Source organism: Drosophila hydei, unplaced genomic scaffold, assembly GCF_003285905.1.
Source record: "Drosophila hydei strain 15085-1641.00,03,60 unplaced genomic scaffold, DhydRS2 tig00008114-arrow-pilon, whole genome shotgun sequence".
In the NCBI taxonomy this organism is placed as follows: domain Eukaryota; kingdom Metazoa; phylum Arthropoda; class Insecta; order Diptera; family Drosophilidae; genus Drosophila; species Drosophila hydei.
This window is the reverse complement of record NW_022045827.1, coordinates 7,830,768-7,852,651: the sequence shown is the minus strand read 5'-3', so window position 1 is coordinate 7,852,651 and position 21,884 is coordinate 7,830,768. Positions and strand designations below refer to the sequence as shown.

Genomic DNA, 21,884 nt, shown 5'->3' with positions numbered 1-21,884 from the left:
TATTGCTTGAAATTTCCTCAATAATTCTTAAAGATACATTTTTATAGCCAGCGCCAAGTGCCTTCCATTCGGAACGTAAAGTGAAAGCTCTCATGTGTTGCTTGATCTGACCCACTTTATGCACATTCATTTTGACTGTTTCCGGTCGTTAGAGCCGCTGAGCCTAGGCCTTACCTTGCCTCCCTTACCTCAAACTACGTTGTTCACTCGCAACTGACATTATGAATGATCAGCATAAATTTCGCGGACGCTGCCGAGTTGCAGCTGCTGCCGCCGCGACGACTACGTGGCGAGAGCAAAAAAAAAGAAAAGAAAAGACAAACGCGAGCTATGTAGATAACTAGAAGCAGCAACTGAGAGACGGGCTCAGAAATTCATTTCATTTAATTTCCTTTGTACGTGAGTGAAATTTTTCCATGCAATTCCGTCCAATAATTCCTTCAGTTTTGTGCCAAGCGAGTAGCCAGCACTCGATGCGCTCGACTAAGAAAACAAAGTCTAAATGATTTAAGCAAATAATTACATGTGCAACATTGTAATCGACATTGTTGTTTATAATGTTGAGAAATTGGAGAGACAGACACTATATACATATGAGATATATATAGGAAATGTCACTTTGAATCAAACTTCAAATTAGACTTCATTGAATTGTGTAAAGGTTAAAGTTTATAAAATTAACACAAGCCCCTAGACCCTTACAAAATAAGCCTAATTTGTGCCTCCACACATATCCTTTTTTTATGCCTTTCCCTTTCCAAACTTTTAAAAAAAAAAATAATAAGACCCAAAGCAAATTGTGGTGCCAGTTGAATGCGCCTTGCCGAATAATTCGGCAACAAACTGGCTGAATGGAGACAGAGAGCAAATGCCAGAAACTAAATTCAGTTTACATAATATAGCTCATAAAATATATTGTACCCTCGACCTCTTGGCCCCTGGGCTGAAACTAGGCCACACTTCAATGCGCCTTGAAGCACAATTTAAGCATAAACAATAAAAAAGAGCGACGAACTTGAAGGAAATAAAAGTTGAAACTCGAAATATTTACATATGAAACGAAACCGCCCACTCGACACGAACAGCCGAAAATTGTGGCTAAACATTTTGGTTTTGCTGCCTGGGAAATTGGATACGAGGGGTGGGGGGCAGGGGAGACAGACGAAGTGAAAGGCAACGGGCTACAGAGACAGCAGACTAAACAGCACTAAATTAATTCTGCACAATTTGCATTAAAATATGCAAATAAAAAAGTGAAAGAAGCAAAGGAAAAAAGCCAAGGAAACCCCACACTTCGCTAACAAAGAAGGCAACGTTTAAGCCAAAACTAAGCCCGGAGATGGAGACAGCGACTGCGACTGTGAGCGAGGGAGACATATTCCCAGCCGTAAGCGTTAAGCATATGTGTGCCTGAGTGCCTGCTAGACAATGAATGAGGTCCTGGAGCCTTTTAAATTTCAAGTGTCCTCCGTTATGGCTTTAATGTGAAGGGAAGCGAAGGCACGAAGAAAAACCCCCAGCCAGGCAGTGGCTCAGTTCGACTATCGGGTCTGGTTAGCTGGCGTTTCGATTATGAAAGTGCTGCCGCAGCCCATTGCATGTGCAACAACAGCAACGAGACCGAGAAGGAGAACTTCACATTGGAGAATATTATGCCCAGGGGCAACAGCAGAAATTCAGCTGGCTGCAAATTTGATTGTTCTTGAAGCAGACGCGACTGCCAAGCAAACGTAGCTTCAGCAGCAACCACACAGCGGGGTTGGCCGGGGCATATGAGCGTCGGCATCCAATGAAGCATGAAACTTTAGCGCACTTGCAACAGTTTCATATACATATATATATATATATAAATTTTATATACATATACATGTATGATATTCTCTGATAAGGGGTATATCAGCCTTGTCTGCCAAGCTGAGCTTGTTTGTTAGCTATGAATTGTAGCTGGAGTATGACATCTAATTGGATTATTGTTATTATAGAAGTTATATAACATATTGATAAATAATATATGTAACTTCCGTATAAGTAGAAAAACTTAAATTATGCTTCGAAAGCAACTCTACTGTTTAGAGAAAATCTGAACTCGAATGTAAAAACATAACACATTCCGCAATGTTAATTTTCCTTATTCCTCAAGATAAACCTTCTCTGATCCCTTCATTCAAACCCATCTATATATTCATCTATACCCATAACCTCGTCTATCTATTTGTATTCACAAATTACTGTAAAATGTCTATACAATCTACACCATTATAATTCTTATTCTAGAGTATTTCATCATCATCATTTGCCACAATTCTATTCGCTTTCTTATATTTTTTGCAATTTTTTCACTTGCGTTTCCTGTTCGTTTTTTTCTAGCGCTCAGTGTGCAAAAATATGTTAGCTGCGACTTTAGTAATCTGCTTCGACTGCTATAGTGTGTGGGTGTCTGAGTGGATGGGCTCTATGTTAGTGTGTGTGGGTGGGTGTGTGTCTGTGTCTGTCTATGTATACTCCAACACATACAGCCAAGTGGCAATGCAGAAAAATGCGTGTATATTGCACTGTGAAGTGGTTGAGTCAAAAGAATACGAGATAAAAGAATATCCGTGGCAGAGCGCATAATGAATACTCTAACTGACTGAATTTTTGGGAGAAATGTTAACAAAATAAATAAGTAATAGTTTAATGAATTTGTATTAAAAGCATGAGACAGAAGAAATTTCTATATAAAAAAGTTATTTTTAATTAATTCTATTACTATGAGAACAAGATAGGTTTTTAGATATAGATAGATAAATAAGGTTAAATAATACTAACATTTTTAAGTAACCATATAGTTATATGATAAGATATTAATTCAGAGAAATTTTGATAGATTAATATAGACAGGTCCACAAGGAAGCTAAAACTTTATGGAATTGGCTTTGTATGCTGTCTTAGAATATATTATAATATATATATTATTTATGTTAGTTATCATAATTAACATAATTTTATATTATAAACATTTTTGTTGTCGAATGCCCTTTGGAAGCGTATTTAAAATTGTGAATCGAGCAGCGACCTACGCGCTAAATGCGAATTTTTAGTTAGTTTCTAGAAATGGGCTAAGATATGTGTATTTGCCAACTGAGCAACTGAAGTTTACAATTTATGAAAACTACGGACCAAAAAATCAGTGGAAAAGTTTCAAAGATCAGCGACAAGTCTTAAAAGTTAAATATAAAAAACTAAAGCTCGATTTGAGAACTCAGATGGAGATAAAATGAAAATTTAATCTACATTATGAAAATATCAACTGCTTAGTCTTAACTCTCAGCTCTATCATTTTATACTTTTCTTAACTATAATATGGAAAGTGGCTAGTTTTAAAGATTCTTTAAGAACTTTAGAGATAATCATAAAACAAAACAGCATTAATGAAATGAATATCAACAAAACCTGTCAAAATTTATCTATTTAAGAATCCACCAATTTGGCTTGCTCCACATGTCTATTCCCCATAAAGCTTCTCGCTTCTACTAAGCCCCAACTATTTGTGTTTCTACAAACATTAAGTTGAGCATACGTTTTCATGCCCATAACAATTCTTACGGCATAAAAGGAGCAAAACCTTATGCACTTTATAGGCCGTTTAATAACATTCGTGTCCAGTGCTTAGAGTAAATATATTGGCCAGAATGTGAAGGCAATGCACCCATTAGGCCAACCGGTAAATGAGCATTGAAACAATTCATAAAACTACCCAAAAAGGCCATTTTATTCGCAACAGCCACGCGTAAGTGGAAGCCACGAACTGTGGACTATGTAGACTACCGGACCTAATCCCCGACCCGGCGGGCACTTAGAGGCGCACTTTTAGGCCAGAACCGATGTCGGCACCAAAAAGTAATGGGCGGCGCTGTTCGGTTGGCCAATAGTGAAAACGTGTTTACGCTTTTATTATGTAAAAGAAGTTGGCCCGGCCAGCGTGGCACCCATAAAAGCCAGGCAATTCCAACTGCAGCGCGCCAGCAACCAAAATCCAGCTACAACTGCCTCTATAACTCCTGGCCCGCCTCAACTCCAATGCCCACTCCCTGAAACGAACAACAAATCTGCGCCGGACACTCACATACGCCGTAATATATGCAAAGTAATTGTGCGCATTAAATGTTTTGTGCCGTTCCGTTTAACTGTGCTGCTTTATAATATCCTACAGTTGGCAAGAGCATTAAGAACTATACGAGCAGATCATTGAGTACAATACTAAGGCAACTTCTAATGTCTGATATGCCAGCGATAGAGGCTGTGGATTCCCATTACTTTCTTATAATGAAACAAGGGCAAACAATCATTTAACTATGAAATTAATTATGAATATATAAAATAAATAATTATATAATATATAAAAGAAATAATAAAATACAAATTAATTATAAATATATCAAATAAATATAAAAAAATTAAATAAATTATTTATTAAATTTAATTAATTTATTTAGTTCTTAGATATTTTTTTTTATAAATTACAAATATACCAGCAAAGCAAAAATATAATTTTTTACATGTTAAGCTATAACAAGACTGAATGCAATGGAAGTAACTTTTTATTATGAGAAATCAAGGAGCAGTGAAATCCATTTAACTGGGACATAGGTGCGTTACAGGGTATTGCCAAGTTGATCATGTCGCCTTATTGCCATTAGTCGCTTGCCATTTTTTATGAGCTCTTTAGGCTTGCGGTTATTTTTTTAATTTGCCAAACAAGAAACAATTAAGAAAAACAGTAAAATGAGCCGCGTATCATAAAAATGAGAATTATGCAAATGCAAATTGTAAGGCAACAAAATGCCAAAACAATATGAGGAAATTTTACGAAAATTCGTGGGCGTGAGAAGTGGAAGAAGAAGCAGCCCAAGCAGAAGAAGAAGCATAAAAACAAGCTGCAGACGAGCTGGCTTGAGTTGCTTTTGCTATTGTTTGCACTTATTTCCCTATTCAGAGTATGCAAATCCCATAAAAACTCATTTTGAGCCAATTGAGCGCATTGTTGTTGTATGTTGTTAGCTGCTGTTGCTGTTGCTGTTGCTACTGCTGCTTGCAACCGAGCTGAAAATCAACATTGAAACTGATGTAGACGTTGTTGCGCTCGCCCTCCTGCCGAAACACTTGCCATTAATTAACTAAAAATTTAGCTGGCTTTTGTTGCTGCCCGTTAAATGGAAAATGAAAATCAAAATGGAAATGCAAAATTCGAAATGAAAATTAAAACGAACACAACACGAATGCATTCATTTGTAAAAATTGTTGTTCAAACAAATTGCAACGCCAATGGATGATGCCGCTGCAGATCCCAAATCCACACAGACCCTCAGCCATGTCCAATTTCAATTGCTCGATGTGTATAAGTATATATATATATATATATATATATATATATATATATATGGAGAAGGAGATAAGAGAGAGAGTATGAGTGTTGGTTTTTAATTTTATAGCCAAACAACAAAATGCTTACATTTTTATTCAACAAAAATCGATGCTGGATGCAGCTGAATTTGCTCTTGAACTTCTGCTCCACATAGTTTCAGTGCCCGCCCGTTGTCCATATGGTTTAATCCTAGTTTAGTTTTGCGGCTTGGCAATTCAAGAAAAACACAACCACATTTGAAATGTGGTCTAGCCGAAAGGCCATTAAACCGTTGAACTATTGCAATTTTAATCCCCAGCAGCAAGCGTAAGGCGAAGGCAGCGGCAACATTTTTGCCATACTGCAAATGGAGTAAAGCATTTGCCTGGCTTCAACTTTGCCAATCGAGAGCAACAATCTATTTCATGATTTGATTTGCCAACTGTTTCAAATATTCATAGTTAACAGAGGTGTTTCTTCGCTCAGTAACTTAATTTCGAACACAGCGTGTGTTGAGGCATAAACTAGATTAATTTGTAGAAATGGAAAACTCTCTGTGCACTGAAAAATTTCAGTTTCTTGAAGAATCCAAAAAAAATTTCAACTTTTTTTTGATTATAAACGATGTATGCGAGGCAGCTTCAAACACAACGTTCGTCTATTTATCAGACTTGGCAAGCTTTAAGGGATCTTTGCAAATATTTCCAATATTATAGTATAGTAAACAATGTAAACACACACTTATATATCATATATATATATCATCTGCCTGTTTCATAAATTCCAATTAACACTTCTAAACTATTGCCACTGTGTTTAAAAGTTGCCCACGCAAAGTTTTAGAAACTTTAAATATTGAATAAACATTTTGAATTTAGAAAATTATCTCAAATCTCCCATTTAATCAATCTAACAACTTCTAACTGACTTCAATCCGGCCAACTCTCTACACCAATCAAACAAACAAGCATAATTTGTGCAAGGAAACTTATGTTTAACTGTCTTACTTAATAGTTATGTGATTATTTAATGCCCCTTAAACTTGCTGCTTGAAGGAAACTTTTTGTATATCCTGGCTAAATCCAAAAATTAAGCTCTGACTAGCTGCTCAAGTGCTGCAATCATGCTCCACTTTTGCAGCCATGGATTTACACCAGGTAAGCCAGTCACTACCTGCCACAGCAACAACCAGCAGCAGCAGCAACAGCCAGGTAAGCAGGCAACTATTTTCGAAGAAATAGCTGTACAAATTTTCACAATTAATATGCACTTCCTGTGCAGACGACTTGCAACCATTTTCTGTGTGCAGCCAAGCAACAATATAGTTGCAACAAACAATACAGTTTATGTGTGTGTGTGTGTGGATGTGTTTTTGTGTGTGGGTGGGTAGGATAACCCTTTCCCACCACCTTCAGCTGGCATTCTTGAAGCTGGCACAGCTCAGCCCAGCTCGACCCACTCGATTCACATGTGAGTTCATTGCTGCCATTAATGAATACGTGTGCAGCAATAAAGCCATTTTTTATGTGCTAGAGTCACGTGAGAAACTATTTAGTACAGTTAAGTCACATGACTGAGACGGGCCTGAGGGGACGTAGCCCCAGCAGACGAAGACGAAGGCGAGTTGGGCGCATTTCGGTGCCTGGCACAGTCAAAAGAAAGTCAACTTTGTTTCTACATAAATATACACACACATATATACGTGTGTGTGTGGAATCGGAGCTAAAAAGTGAAAATATTTTTACCTCAAGTACAGATAAAAAAAATGTTAGGCATTTTGTATGAGCTGGCTGAATTAATTCTTTTGCCGTTTATCAACGAGGCAAATTGAAATCGTGTTGGTAACTTATCCATATAAAATATATATATACATATTTATATATATATATATATATATATATATATATATATGCATGTGTGTATGTTTGGCATCCCTAACCCACTTTTTTGGCTTAAATTGATGTGAGCCTTCGTAACAACTTCACTTGCCATGTTTGGAGGGCGTATGCCATTCGCCTTTGGCCGAGTGTTAAGCGAAATGCATGAACGGGCAAAGTTTCGGGCTTGCAACGACTTTTGACAGGCGGCAGCAAAAATTTTTCATCAGCTTTTCTTTATGCTATTTCCACTTTTTGTAGGCAAACATATCAGCTAATTGATTTGCAAGTGGAACGCCAGCAAAACTTTATGCACTGTGTGAGGCTAATTACATAATAAATATTTAATTAAAAGAGTTGCAATTGGCTTTTGATTCAGTTGGAAAAGTTTGCAATAAATTAAGTACTTCATCAACTCCTCTATCAAGCATTATATATATATTCTCTGTATAGATATGCATATATGCATGCCTGGTATGTAATGTGGTCTTTGAGGTAGATGGTAGATGGTCAAATGGAAAAAGCAACTGAACGAAATGAAGGGTATACTAGTTAGATATATCTAATAAAGAACATAATTATATAGATATAGACATACAAGTTCCAGGTGATGTTAAAAAATCATTAGCTCTGTCCGTCAGTCTGGTACACATAAAAAAAATTATAGCTAAAAGTCCGGGTATCTTGTAGTCTATCACGCCTGCCGAGCGCACTTTTGCAAGTTTGTCAATATACTTAAGTTTTTCAAGCTTAAAGTTGAAAAATGAACTCAAATGCCCATTTCCTTGACATTTTTCAATATTCATATGTATATATGTGCATACCTTAATTGCAATCGACGTATATTTATATTTATATTTTCCAAATGCTATCCATACCAATTGACCATGATTTTTGTACGGACCGAGTCGTATGTAATTTCAATTATTCGTATATTTGCCTCAATAATATAAAGAAGAGTAAATGCAACGACAAAGCGAAGGCTCGCTCTGTGTGTCAATCCACTTGTAATTGCGTAATAAGGCCGGAATGCTTTAAAGCCGCTTGCTGTTAACGGGCGACATGAAAGGGCAATGGCGAAAAGCGGAGTTGGTAAAAACATGAAATAAAATAACATGTTATTGCACTTTTGCTTAAATGAATGCATTGCTCTGGCATTGCAGGACCGAGTCACCCAGCTCAGATGACAATTGCCCGGCGCTGATAAAGTCGGCGCTTTTGTGGTCGTACTTCTCACACGGACATCGAGTCGTTCATCGTTACTCTGCACAGATTCACGAGAAATGCAATTTAAAACCACAAAAATAATTAAAAAACTTTACGCGTCCATTATGCAGAAAGCAGTCTTCCTATATATATATATATATATGTATACGCATGCATGGAGGCCTTCGGTTGATCAAATCAAAGGCAAGTCTGTTCGACTTAACGTGCTTGCTGCCCGCCGCGGTTAATGAAATTGTCTTGTCTGGACTGTGGCTATCCGCTGACATATCAGCTGATGGTCTTGCAGCGCTGTTCTGACGCCATCTTTGTTGTGCTACCTGACAGACTTTGATACGAGCTTTCGTTCACTTCTTTCGCCATCCTTGGCTGAAAGCGCAAAAGCCAAAAAGTTAACGCAACATCGCACGCGACTTAGCAAAGTCAAAAACGTCAAGTTCGTTCACAAGCTCTGTCCCGCTCTCGCTGACATTTTCACTTTCTCGCTATCTTTGTCTTTGCACTTTGTCATTGCAGTCCGCTTCATCCGTTGCGCTTTAAGTGCGACTTTCGACTTCTTTAATGGACATTTGCGGCTGCCAGAGACCGAAGGGGGCGTAATGTAACGGGGGTCGCTAAGTTTTTACTCTTAGGCTTCTGGACTTGCGAGCGCTGCTCGTAAAAAACATTTGCGCAATGTCAACAAATTTGCGCGCTTATTAGATTTTCGTGGTTGCACACAATTTCGCCAACTAAGACCGCCACAGAAAGATAAAGTGCAGCAGCGGCCCAGTAAAAATATGAATAAAATAGCGAAAACTTTCAGAGACGGAAGTGCATGCTGCGTTTTGGCTTCGGTTGACCAGTAGCAACACCCTCCCCCATCCTCTACCCTGCCTCCCTTCAATTCCCATCAGACATTTGCACGCCCATGCCCACAATTCTAACGGCATACTTGCCGTCTCGGTCACGGTCGCCGCTTCTGCTAATGAGTTTTGTTGTCAGTTCTTGCTGGCCCATGCACAAATTGGGCAGCGGCTGTTGCAACTTTCCCCCTGTCCGCTCCCTTCCATACTTCTTTTGGTTTTTCTCTCTCTTTCTCCATCTCTTGCCCTGTGCTGCGTTTTACATGAATTGCATGAGAAATTTTGCACACAATTTATGTGTGTGTGTGCGTTCGTCTGTGTGGTAAGTTAATATTTGCTGCATAAATTCCAGCGCTTTGGAATTTGCTGCGTTCGTTTCGTCCCTTTTGCGCTATTGTCGTGGTCTTCGCTTTTTGTTGTGCAGAAATTATGAAAATGCAGACACACACACACAAATTTGTGCCCCTTTCCAATAACAAGAAAGCTGCTGCAGGAATGCTTAGCCAACCAACCAACAACAACAACAAGTAGCAGAACAAGGCATGGTCACTCCAGCACCCACACACCAAAGAATATTAATTATATTTTGCATTTGGAGCTTTGCATTCCTGTGCTTGCAATTTAAATAAGCAGATTTTATAGTTAATTTGCTTTGAGCTCAAATATTTTTATACAAAAATGTAACAAATTCATTAAAAACAAGAATTTTTCCGAGCATCTTCCAATTATTATGATGTAAATTAATTACAAAGCTAAAAGAAAATTCAGTCTGGCCACTTTTGATGGTGATCATACTTTTAAGCAAGTAGGAGCGATTGCTATCGATATCTTAGTATCGATATGTAAAGAGCTTGACATATGCACTGGTTGGGATATTTTTATTCCCTGCATTCATTTTTTAACCTCAAATACCTGAGTAAATATCCTTGGCTATCATTAAAAATTATTTATATGATTATAAATTTATAAATAAAATAAATACAAATATTTTAAGTTTAGGGTAACTCTTAGTCATGCTCTTCTGCTTCGATCATTCTTGCTTCCCACACGCACAGTCAAACGGCTCTAATGAGTAATCCCAACAGCCCACAAGCTACTCAAACAGAGCGAAAAACACGCGAAAAGCCGTCAACGGCCCAAAAATGTTTTCACACAAACAAAAGCAGGAAAGTCCCGTTGGAAGCGACCAACAATTGCAAACAAAAATGTTGAAAATGTTGAAAATTATCCGCTTATATGGCAACCGCGGCGGCAATATCGTCAAGCGAATAGTCTATGTGATTGTATGTGTGTGTGTGTGTTTGCGAAACACACATGTACATATATAGTGGGACAGATCGAGAGGGAGAGACAGACAAATGCACACAAATATGACACTGAATTGTTTTTGCACGCTGACAAAAAACTATTCGAATGCAATAGGTTTGAAATGGACAGCAGCTGAAACGAACGACAGTTTCAAATTTCATTTCACACATTTACGTTACGATTCGACCTTCTGATGGTTTTCGCTAACCTCAATCCCAACCTCCCGTCATATTCATTTTTATGTCTGCCAAATGCAAACATCGACTTCGATGAGCTCCAACTCGCATTTACATTGTAAATTTGTAAATTTGTAAATTCGTGAGTGATTTTTAGTGTTTGTGCACCGCAACCCCTTAAACGGGTTGACATTTATATATGCGAGTGTGTGTGCCTGTGTGTGTATGCAAATGGAGCTAATGACTTGTGAAAAACAACTGACATTGCTGATAAAAATAAAAAGATGAGATGCGCTCGTTCTTGACTAGGCAATGCGTTAGACTGTTTGTTTAGTTGGCACAACTTTCGTTATGCTTGGGCTTTCACTTCTTCTCTTCCTTCAGAGGACTGGCAAATAATGCGCTATTTATGGCAGTATTTTTTTAATTAATATAAAAATACTTTTATATAAAATTCAATTTTTATTGTTTTTTTAATTTGAGAGCGAGAAAAATTATCAAAAACATGAATTATTAAAAAAATTCAGCTAGAAATATATAGCTATATATCTCATATGTATTATATATCATATATCAATAGTTTAATGGTTTACTTAACAAAGCTAAAGCATGTAATCGCTTAGAGTTCATAGACAACCGTGCATAGCCACATCAACTTCTCTCTCTTTGGGATAGTCTCGCCTCTGGCTTGTTTTATGCATTTGTATTAACCTAAAATATATATTTTTTTTTATCATTTTCAATGGATACACAGTCTAAAACAAAATAGTATAGAGTATAAATATATATAGCTCAAATATGTATATAAAAAAATTTGTTTTATTTGGTTTGAATTTAAGCTTTTCTTTGTTTTCTCTTGGAATTAGCTATGCACATATTTAAATTTTTTTAATATATATGTATGTGTGTGTTGGCGCAACGGCTCTTGTCATTTAAATAACTAAACCGAAAAAGTTTTCCTGTACTCCGAGCGGTGCATTTCGACATTTATGAGAATATACCGGATATGCAGCTTATATATAAAAAAGTTTTATTTTCATGTATGAAAAACAAAAGTTTGGCAACAGCAAAAAGACGAAGCAGAAGAGCTAACATCAACAATGTTGCACATGGTTACAGCTCATCAGGAATATTTAAGTACGCCTTGGTATGCCTTCTGGAATTCATTCTCCCACAGCAATTTGAAATTGATGTCGCCGATGCTCAGCTCTGGATCAAGGGATCTCTGGCCAGCTCTGTGCCGAAATAGTATGGGCATTATAAAAGCGATCGCCTTCTGGGTGTAGCGCGGCTGCGACGACAGCATTACATAGATATAGCCAACGGCAAAGATGGCCAACTTAATGGATGAATTGCGTATCTTGTATATTAGATATGGATGTGTTTCGGGCCTGTAATGGCAATCTTCGCAGTACTCCAAGTGCAGCTGGGCCAAGTTGATCGAGAAAGGCATACAGAATGTCGCATTGACCACGTTAAAGCGGGGATGTTGAAACACGGGCGTATAGCCCAGATGCTCCATGGTGCCAATGAAACGATGTATGCCTAGAGCGGCACTATCGTACGAATAGCCCTTGCAGCAGATGTTGCCATTATCATAAAGCCGTAAGCTGCACGACGGACTCGAGAGCCGTATGAGCAGAGCCGAGTGCTTATCCGGCTCGTAGCGCGTGTCCGACAGAAAGCAGTCCAATTCAGAGAGCTTAAAAGCGCAATTCGTGCGCACAAAGCAAGTGAAAGGACTAAAAAGGATAAATGTATATATGTTGAACACTACTTCAGTGTATCAGACAAGACTTACCGATAGAGCATATTCAGAAAACGCTCTATAGCGCACAGCTTTGATATATCCGCATAGATGCTGAGCACATCGAAGTCCGAAATGGGCGGTTTCGTATAAACTCTATTGCATTCCAGCTCTCTATTCGTATTTAACTCCTCTTCCTTCCATTCATTTTCCTTAGATTTCAGATATTTCTTGGATTTCCTTGAGCCATCTCGATGAGACTTGGAATGTTTATCCCTTTTTGGCTTTTTCACTTTCTTATGATCTTTATGTTTCATCTTAGAAATGGTAACTGAAAAATTAAAATTTCTTTTTAAGTGAAAACGTATTTCTTGACAAAAACTTTAAGAACTTCCAGCAAGTTCGAGCAAATTGCTCCTGCTTTCGGTGTGACCAGGTACTTGTGTTTGCCATTCTAAGACATAGTATATTTATGAGTATATATAAAAGCTATGCATACGATATATATCGCTTAGCATATGGGTACATTTTATACTGGGTAATTATTGCGGGATATTTATTGATATTCAGTTGAAAGTTGAAAATGTTCAAAAAGTAATTGCTAAGCAAATTAACTTTAACTCTTTGCCAAAATACATAAGAACATAAGAACTTAGTTTCATATTGAAAGCGTTGCAAGACAAAGTCATACAAGTTATTTTTACTCTTGAAAGTTGTCTCATTTGACCAAGAAAGTTTAATACTCTTCATGGCCCTTCATCAATCTCAATAAATATATCGATATCAAATCTCTAAGCTCGAAAGTTATCGAGTTTAAATTGTCTTCGAATTGCATCCAATTGTTCATAACAATATAATATAAACGATGGCATCTATAACAGCTATATGAATATATATTTATAAGAGTATTTCAACTTTTGCTTGCAGCTCCAACTAATTTCCTTTACACTATAGATTAAAGTTCAATTTATATGAAAACGGAAGTGAAACTTTGAAATTCTATAACTATTGCTAACAAATCGCCCAGTCAGCCAAAGAGTTTGGAAAAACCATAACCCATGCCGCCAAAGCAAACAATCAAAATATCATTTAAATTCAAATAGCAGAAATTGCATAATTGAAACGCCATTGAAGTCCATTAATAACTTTATTATACAGCCAACGAAATGCAAACACACACACACACCCACACAATGGGAAAGAGAGAGGGAGAGAGCACTCATATTTCCAGTGGGTGGTGCAGATGGCTGACGTTAGCTCATCAAACCCGAAAAACCACTTTGCTCAACTCTTTTCAAAGTGCATACATCATCAACGCTAAGCCAAAACAAAAAAAAAAGATATAGAAGAGAGAAGAGAGCTGGGTGGGTTGAGTGTGCGGCTGCTGGCAGCGGGCGGGCTGGAAAACTTTTGTGCAATGTTGATTTTTCCGCAAGACTCGCTTTTTTGCCAAGCGCTGGCCGTCGAGACAGTCGAAAGGAAAGCGGCGCAAGCACTTTACAAAAAAAACCAAACAAAAAAATTGAAGGAAGGACGTAAAAGCTCAGGCCAAAGTCTTTCAACAATAAAAATATTGAGGTACAACAGAAACAAGCGAGAAATATTGAGTGAAAGTTCACAGTTAGCTCCATGCAATTCCATAAATTAGGCGAGGCTTTAAAAAAATTGATTGAACTGACTTTAAGCTGGGCCATTGGCTACTGGCAGCCCGCACCCCTTTTGACGTTTATGTTGCTGTTGACAAACAAAACAATGGAAACAAAGCGCTTTAATGGCTTTTGTGTGTTAACTGAATGAATGAATGCGACAACGTTTCCTGTTTTCATTTACAGCAGCCGCCAAAAAGCAACCTCGAACTGCCTCTCCACGTCCCTCTCCCTCTCTCTGTGAGTATGTCCAACAATCCATTAGCTTATATAAGTTAAAGGGCCAAGTGCACACACTCATAGGTAGAAACAGTTACATGCGCTAATCGATAAAGGGCGCCGCCTGACAACCCACCAACCCATCCACCCACACATAAGGATGCTGCAAATGTAGCTACAAGTACAACTTCATTCCCATTATTGGTTTTTCTTACAACTAGCAAAGCACAGCTAACTGTGTGAGCTTGTAAGAGTGACAAATTAAATGTGTGTAGGTGTGCGTGTGTGTGCGTGTGTACACAAGCGTCTGCAGCAGCCTGATATGCATTGAGAGTCTTGCATTTCAAGAGCTTTTGTTGATGAACTTAGTCACAATTTATTATATATTCAAGACTTTGGGCAAAGGCATATTTTTGTTGAATATATTATTTACTCTACTCTTCTCTTTGAACAATGCCTTAATGCTTTCAATTACTATTTATTTTTTTTATTATTATTTTTTGTGTTAGCCAAGTTACGCTTAAAAGAAATGCATTTAAAATTTCAAGACTTACAAATGTAAATATAAATATATAATTATATAATAATAATAGTTAATAATATATACCTTACAATAAATATATAAATCGATGTCTGCACTCACTTACCAAGCTCCAAGAGTGAGCTCCGCTGCAACACAAACAATCTGAACTGTTTATGTTTTTTTGCAATATTATTTTGTTTATTTATTTAATAAGCTAAAAGCTGATGCGGCGTCGCCTCAACCTTGCGAGAGCCAGCCGAGTACTTCAAATGAGAGCCACTCAGCAAAGCATTACCTATAACTAGCTGTGTAGATCTGTGGAGAATTGGAGGCATATGCAAGAGATTGGGTCAAGCCGAAGCTATTATGCGCTATATTTAGGAAATTAACTTTGGCTTAGGGTAACTGAACTAATGTGTCCCAAAGGTATTGGAAAAATTTGTTTCATATACAAAAATAACGACTGAGTAGCTCCACATTTAGGCTATAAATAGAATATAGAATAAAGAACATAAAATATTGGAAATTTAAAATATATAGAGCCATAACTACAGATCTGTATAATACAGCAAGACTTATACAGAGACTTCAAATTAGGACTGTTAAAGCCAAGCTCATGAAGCACTCAAATTATGTTTAAGTTGAATATGATTTAACAGTGCCTTTCGAGCACAACATTTTTAAGGCTTCGTTAGGCAATTTTAGAATTATAACAACTTCCGCTTTATATGAATTGCATGAAGTACGCTTCAATATTTTTGTTAATAATTTTTAGAATTCTTTATCTTTGTGCTCGCCTTAAATTTGCAATCAAATCGCCGGCAATGTTAAACCGTCAACTAATTAGACGTTCCAGGGCCGTGCCCATGTCAATGCACGCCCCGAAGCTCATTAGGGCGGCGTACGAAACGGAATATGTATATGTGGGTATTACCATGCGGAAAATCAATAGCTCTATTATTGTGGAAGCGAGTGACGCGCCTCGACGCGCTGATTGACAGCCTAATTGAGGTTTCTGACTGTCGGGGCCAATGCCCGAACAAGCGACAGACCGACCAAACGACCGACCGAGCGACCGACCTAACTTTGATTGTGTTCATAAGAATATTGGAGTTATATTCGATGAAGAGTACGGCACCACTCTTGACACCCCTTAAGACATTAAATATTTGCTGCTGTCTCACACTTGAGTCCGTTTCCGTTTGAATTTTTTATTGATTGAACTGTTTAATGTCAATTGCTGTGCAAATACTAATCAAATGCTTGGTTTACGCAATTAAGAAGCAAACACAATTCAAAAACGCCCCTGCACACACACACACACAGCCATCTCTGGCACGCCCATATAGCGGCATGTAACGCTCTTAATTAGCATTTACATTGCGTGCAACACAGTGCAGCAAAGGACATCAAATTAACGTTCAACACGAATGTGTCATCCACCCCTTTCCCTATTCCCCATTTCCCTGGTGTCAGGTCCCTCAATAAATTTTGGTGAAACATCGGTCAAAAACCCCAGCGAATGGCACAAAACAAAGCCCAAGTCTCGCACGTATATCGAATGCAGTTTGTAGTCGGCCCATTAAAAAGTCTCGACTGCGCGTCTCGTCGCCTCTGCTGGCCCCTGCCGCTTCACAAAGCTCTTCACAATTATTTCCAACTTTATTCAGAGTTAAAACTAAATTTTTTTTGTTTTTTTTTATTGAACTTTCAAAGGGTTTTGGCTCTGAACTCGGCTCGGACATGACATAACAAAAGCTTCGTGAGAAAAGTTAACGAATATTTGATTTAAACCATTTTTTTCAGTTATTTATTTGTTTGTTTGTTGCTTGGTTCAATGTGCCAAGGATGGCTTGTTAAAAAGTTATTTGCAGTCGGTTATAGTAATTGGATACGATTAACAATGAAAAAATGTATAGAAAAATAGAAAAAAAAGATAAAAATAAACAGAGGAAATACGCAATATGAATACAAAGGACAATTAATGTTAGATAACAAGAAACCAGATAGATTTCAAAAATGGTTGATGAGCTGAATTTGTAATAGAAACTAGAGTCGCTCAAGTTATATCACAGCAGGAGAGGCGTAAATTAAAGTAAGAGCTGAATATTCTAGGTTTGTTTTATTTTCCAGCTTGTAAGTTCATTCATCAAGCGAAGAATTAATATAGTCAAGTGCTTGGACGCATGAAGCCATATTAATTAATTTATAAAGTTTTTATTAATAATACTTAAACAAGCTCAAACATATTGAAAATGTATATAATTTGTTGAACATATAAAAATGGGAATAAATATGGCAAAAATATAAAATAATCCGCAGAAATTTCTTTTAAGAGTATTCAACAAATACTCATACTGAAATATTCATATGTATGCTGAAGTATTTTATTAAATTAATTAAAAAAATTATTCTTTATGTGCTTAATAATAATTAATTGTAGAACACCCTTTTAAAAACTTTAGCTGACTGGTTAATATTTATTCTGTATCATTTTTCATTTTTATATTTCATTTATATTAACTTTATATTTGGTATAATATTAAGCAAAATATTTAAGTTAAGACTTGTGCTTAAAATTCATCTGTTAACTATATAAAATGGTCAAAAATGTATTATTGCTTCCAGTTAATGTGCATTCGGTTTCAAAGCTAGTTGAAGTACTTTATATTAATTACACAGAATATTAATTGCATAGTTTAGCAATTATAGAAAGTACTTTGAAATGTTGTTTTGTGTAAAGCAAATGATAATTTATTTGTGCCTAATTCAAGCACAATATATATATATATATATATATATATATATATATAAGATATTTAATTTGAGTTATTCTAATATTATTTGCCAACTATTCATTTCGGTTGTTGCATTAAACGCCACAAAGTATGCAATATAAATGAATATTAAATTATATTAGTTATGTCCAAATATTTCCACACTTACCACAGATCTGAGCCTGTGCTCACAATTAGCCAGGCAGTTCATAATAATATCAGTTTGCCTTATGATAGCAGCTGACAAAATGCCAGATGCTGGCGCCAAGAAAAACATCTGTTCTAATAATCTTGTGAGCAAAAAGAAAGAAAGTGAATTGCTTTCGAGTATTTTAAAATGATTCCCATTGCACTTATATGCTACTTACTTTAGACAACAGCACACACGCACACACACAGGCCACAAACACCCTGGGCAGGACATGATATCCGTTTGTGCTCATTCAAATCGCATGTAAAAACTATGTAGAATAGTTTTTTGGCACAGCCCGAGGAGTCAGCACTTGGATGGGTTCCAACAACAAGAGCAGCAGCAGCAAAAAGTCGCAATATAAAACGTGAAATGCTTTTTGGGAGCTGCGAGGCACAGGAAGTGGCGGAAGCACATAGCGCTGAAATAAAGTGTTGCATACTGTTTGGCGCAACAATAATAAAATATCGCATATTTTGCGGCTGCACAGAATTATAGCAACGCTTTTTATGGCCCCCCTCCAGCGCGATTCTGTTGTTTTACCAGCCGCAAGCTAATCTGCTGCATCTTCTGGGAAAGAACGATTTGGTAAAACACAGCTAATCTTAACTTGAGCTGCAAAGTATGCCAATTTTAGGAGCTTAACAGTAGTTGCGCCAGCTCTACGGAACGTTTGTTTCTTAAACCAATTTAAACTATATATATTGAAAATTAATAATTTAAGTGCAGCTAAGTATCCATAGTTGATGCTCAAATAGTTGCTGTAATCCTTGAGTACAATGCTCATGCAGAAATAGGCTGTAATTATATAAGCATATAGATGTTGCTTGAGGATTATATTATATTTAATATATTTAAGAATTTACAGTTGGGAATTTGTTGAAGTTGCCTAAAAACTATCGATCTATAGCACAATCGATATATACAACCAACTACTGTTGTTGCAACTATCGATAGTATGCTGAGCCATGACCTAAGCAGCATTAGCTTCAGTCAAACAATTCAGAATTGTTGTCGACATCAACTACAACAGTAACATATATCGATCAATCAGTACCGATTGCTTATAATTACCTTCAAAATTTCTATTATGTATAAATATATAGGATTATTATATTACTTCAATCATTCAGTAAGCTATAGCTCAGGGTCTAAACTGATCAATTTCTACAATCCACGATAGAAGCAACATATGACGATCATTTCATAAACCGATATTTTCAGGCTCAACCTTTGATTATCATTTCTATATATATCAATAAACATTTATTGGAATCATTCATATATAATTATATATTTTTCAGAATATCAGAGTCTAAGATTATCAATTTATACTAAACGAAGATAGTTGCATCAATGATCGATAAGAAAAAATATCGATAATTGCCATAAAAATAGATTCCTCTCTACTTTAAGCTCGTTATCAATGTTCATTAACAATTCATATTTAAACGTGTCTAGAGGGTATTTCATGCTCTACCCTTGCCACTTTTCCACTTAGTTGTTTATGCCGTTGACTGCCCTCTGTTTCCAATTTCAAAGCAACAAAAACTTTAATGGCAACAAATGCCCTCCCAGCCAGCTCCGTTTTATATTTGATATTTTATTACATTACATTTCCCTGGCTTATTACATTTTGGCTTTTAAGCTGTTGACACAACTTGATTTCCGCAATCGTTGCGACTCGTCTCCGCCCTCCCACAAGCAGCCCGCTCGCATTATGGCAGCCGTGACTGGTCAGCAGTGCAGTTCTGTGTAGCTGATTCAGGTTCAGCTTAGTTCAGTGGAGTCTATTCGCTGTTTTGGTGTCCCCAACAAGGGCCACCCACGTCGTTTTGTTTTAGCTTCACGTTTGCCTTGGTTCTTTGTGCTGCTTTCCGCTCCTCTGTTTGCTTCGGTGTGTTTTTGTGTGTGTTTTCACTTTTGGGAGTTGAAGCAGCCTGCTGCCTGCTGCTGCTGCTGCTGCTGCTGCTGCTGCTTTTTGTGCTGACCCAGAAAACAGAATTGTGTCTAATGGGTTTTTGTTATGTTTTTTGACATTTTGGGAATAATGTTTCCGTTTCCGGTTTAAGGTGTGCTGCTGTGCGAGCGCATTGCCAGTCGGCTGTATGCGACAATTTCCGCTGGGCGCCACGAAATAAGGTCAACATGCTCTTTAGCTGATTTCATAAAACAAAAGTCACACACAAGTCGCCAAATGCCAAAGGAAGTCTACAGCTTCTCAGCCCCAGCTTTCAAGCATCTCATATATATATATATATATATCTGTATCTCTCTCTCTTTTTATACAGCATAAATTGTTGCTGCGCGAGTGCTGCGCTATCAACATCAAAGATGGGTACATCCAGATACTTTCAGCTAATTTCTGTGCGCCGTAAACATGACAACGTAATTATTTTTTCTGTCATCCGGCTTCGCTTCACTGCGGATAAGACAAGGCGGCCCGTTGGGTTGTGGGTGGTGATTAATGGCGCCGAGGCCAAGGCGACATTTGCATACGAAATTGAAAGCAAATATTTGCAGTGATACAAAAAAATAAATTTACGAAGCCAAACACGAAGCGTTGCGCTAATTGCACTTTGACTTTTGAACCGTATGCAAACCCCCACGAGCATCGACAGCAGAGTACAGTACACACACATGATCAACGACCCCCTCGCACGCTCTCCTCATGGCAGCGTCTAGCTGTGTCAGTGTCCCTTTATGTCTGGCTCTGACAAAATTAACAAAGTAATTCACAGCGTGCTGACAAGTCTTAAGGTCTCTGCAGCATACGCCCAGACGTCTCAATCAATTCGCCTCTGAGCCGCCATTTGATATGTATTACATATATATATTTAATTGCTAACATTCCATAAAGCTTCCAGCAGCATCAGGTAATTTAAGCTACCATCTTAAATATTGGAAAATCAATATGAACAGCTAAACTTGAGCTTTAAGTGCGACTTTAAAGTCGGCAATTCCCACGAGTCGAATCTATTTGAAATGCGCATATTTCAGCCAGTCGAAAGGCTAAACACAATTTATGAGATTTGCATAAATGGAGTCGAATTTTATTATTTATAGAAAGGGTCTCTACAATTTTAAGCACTTTTTGCGATTAAAATTCGGAGAAAAAAATTAGAGCTGCATGAGTTTATGAATCTGATTGGATTAGTTATTTAATAGCAGCTTAAGGTCTTTGGGAAATGAAACTTAAATTATTTAATAAAAATTTTTATGAAAATTAAAAAATTTTTAATTTGTGCCTTATAAAAAAACTTAAATAAGAATATAAATATATTTGATTTTTTATACATACAACGCTGATTTTTAGTTGTTAATACATTTGATAAGCTATGCCATTTAATCGTAAATCATCTTAAGTCTCCTGAAGGTCTCAATGTTTAAAGAAATTCCAAAAAGAAAATTTCTTAAATATTAGCCGTAAGCATAGACCATAACTATATATTAATCCCACACAAATTTGTCTTTAATATATACTTAGAAAACACCTAGAAGCACTTACATTTCATATAATAACCAGTTTCTAAGCATTCAACCAGCACACACAGCAGAAACTATTAAAAGATATTGCAAATCAGCCTGCACCCAAAATAACTTCTATTTATGTCTCCCCAGACACACACACATATATATATATATATATATATATATGCACATAGCCTATATTTATATTTAGTATATGGTAGCGAAATATTATCATTATTAGAACTCATTAGCAGCATCATTTCAGCTAGAGATATTAGGCATAGGGCAGTGAAGGCGAAACGATATACAATCTATTTGAATAGGCTGAGCTTGAGTGCTGGCTGGCATGGTATGAATGTGTGTCAGTATGTGTGTGTGGCGCCTGAAGTGCTGACATAATGTGGCAACAGCACAGACCGAAGGACAGACAGTGTGCAGACTATGGCATGAGTATTGAATGTGAGCTATTTTGCCCTGAAATCCGTTATTAAGTTTGTT

At 37.1% G+C, this 21,884-nt stretch overlaps 2 protein-coding genes across 2 annotated transcripts in view; one reads left to right on the top strand and one right to left on the bottom strand.

Annotated features, from left to right (window-relative positions):
- Positions 1 to 21,884, top strand: part of LOC111596079 (protein O-mannosyl-transferase TMTC1) — a 43,391-nt gene that overhangs the window by 3,122 nt on the left and 18,385 nt on the right. The gene's annotated exons all lie outside the window — the stretch shown is intronic.
- Positions 11,724 to 12,991, bottom strand: LOC111596080 (TATA box-binding protein-like protein 1). The gene is made up of 2 exons (XM_023310137.2): positions 12,615 to 12,991; positions 11,724 to 12,555 (listed from the first exon to the last, which is right to left on the bottom strand). The coding sequence occupies exons 1-2, from the start codon at positions 12,875 to 12,877 to the stop codon at positions 11,937 to 11,939; spliced, it is 882 nt and encodes a 293-aa protein (XP_023165905.2). The 5' UTR covers positions 12,878 to 12,991; the 3' UTR covers positions 11,724 to 11,936.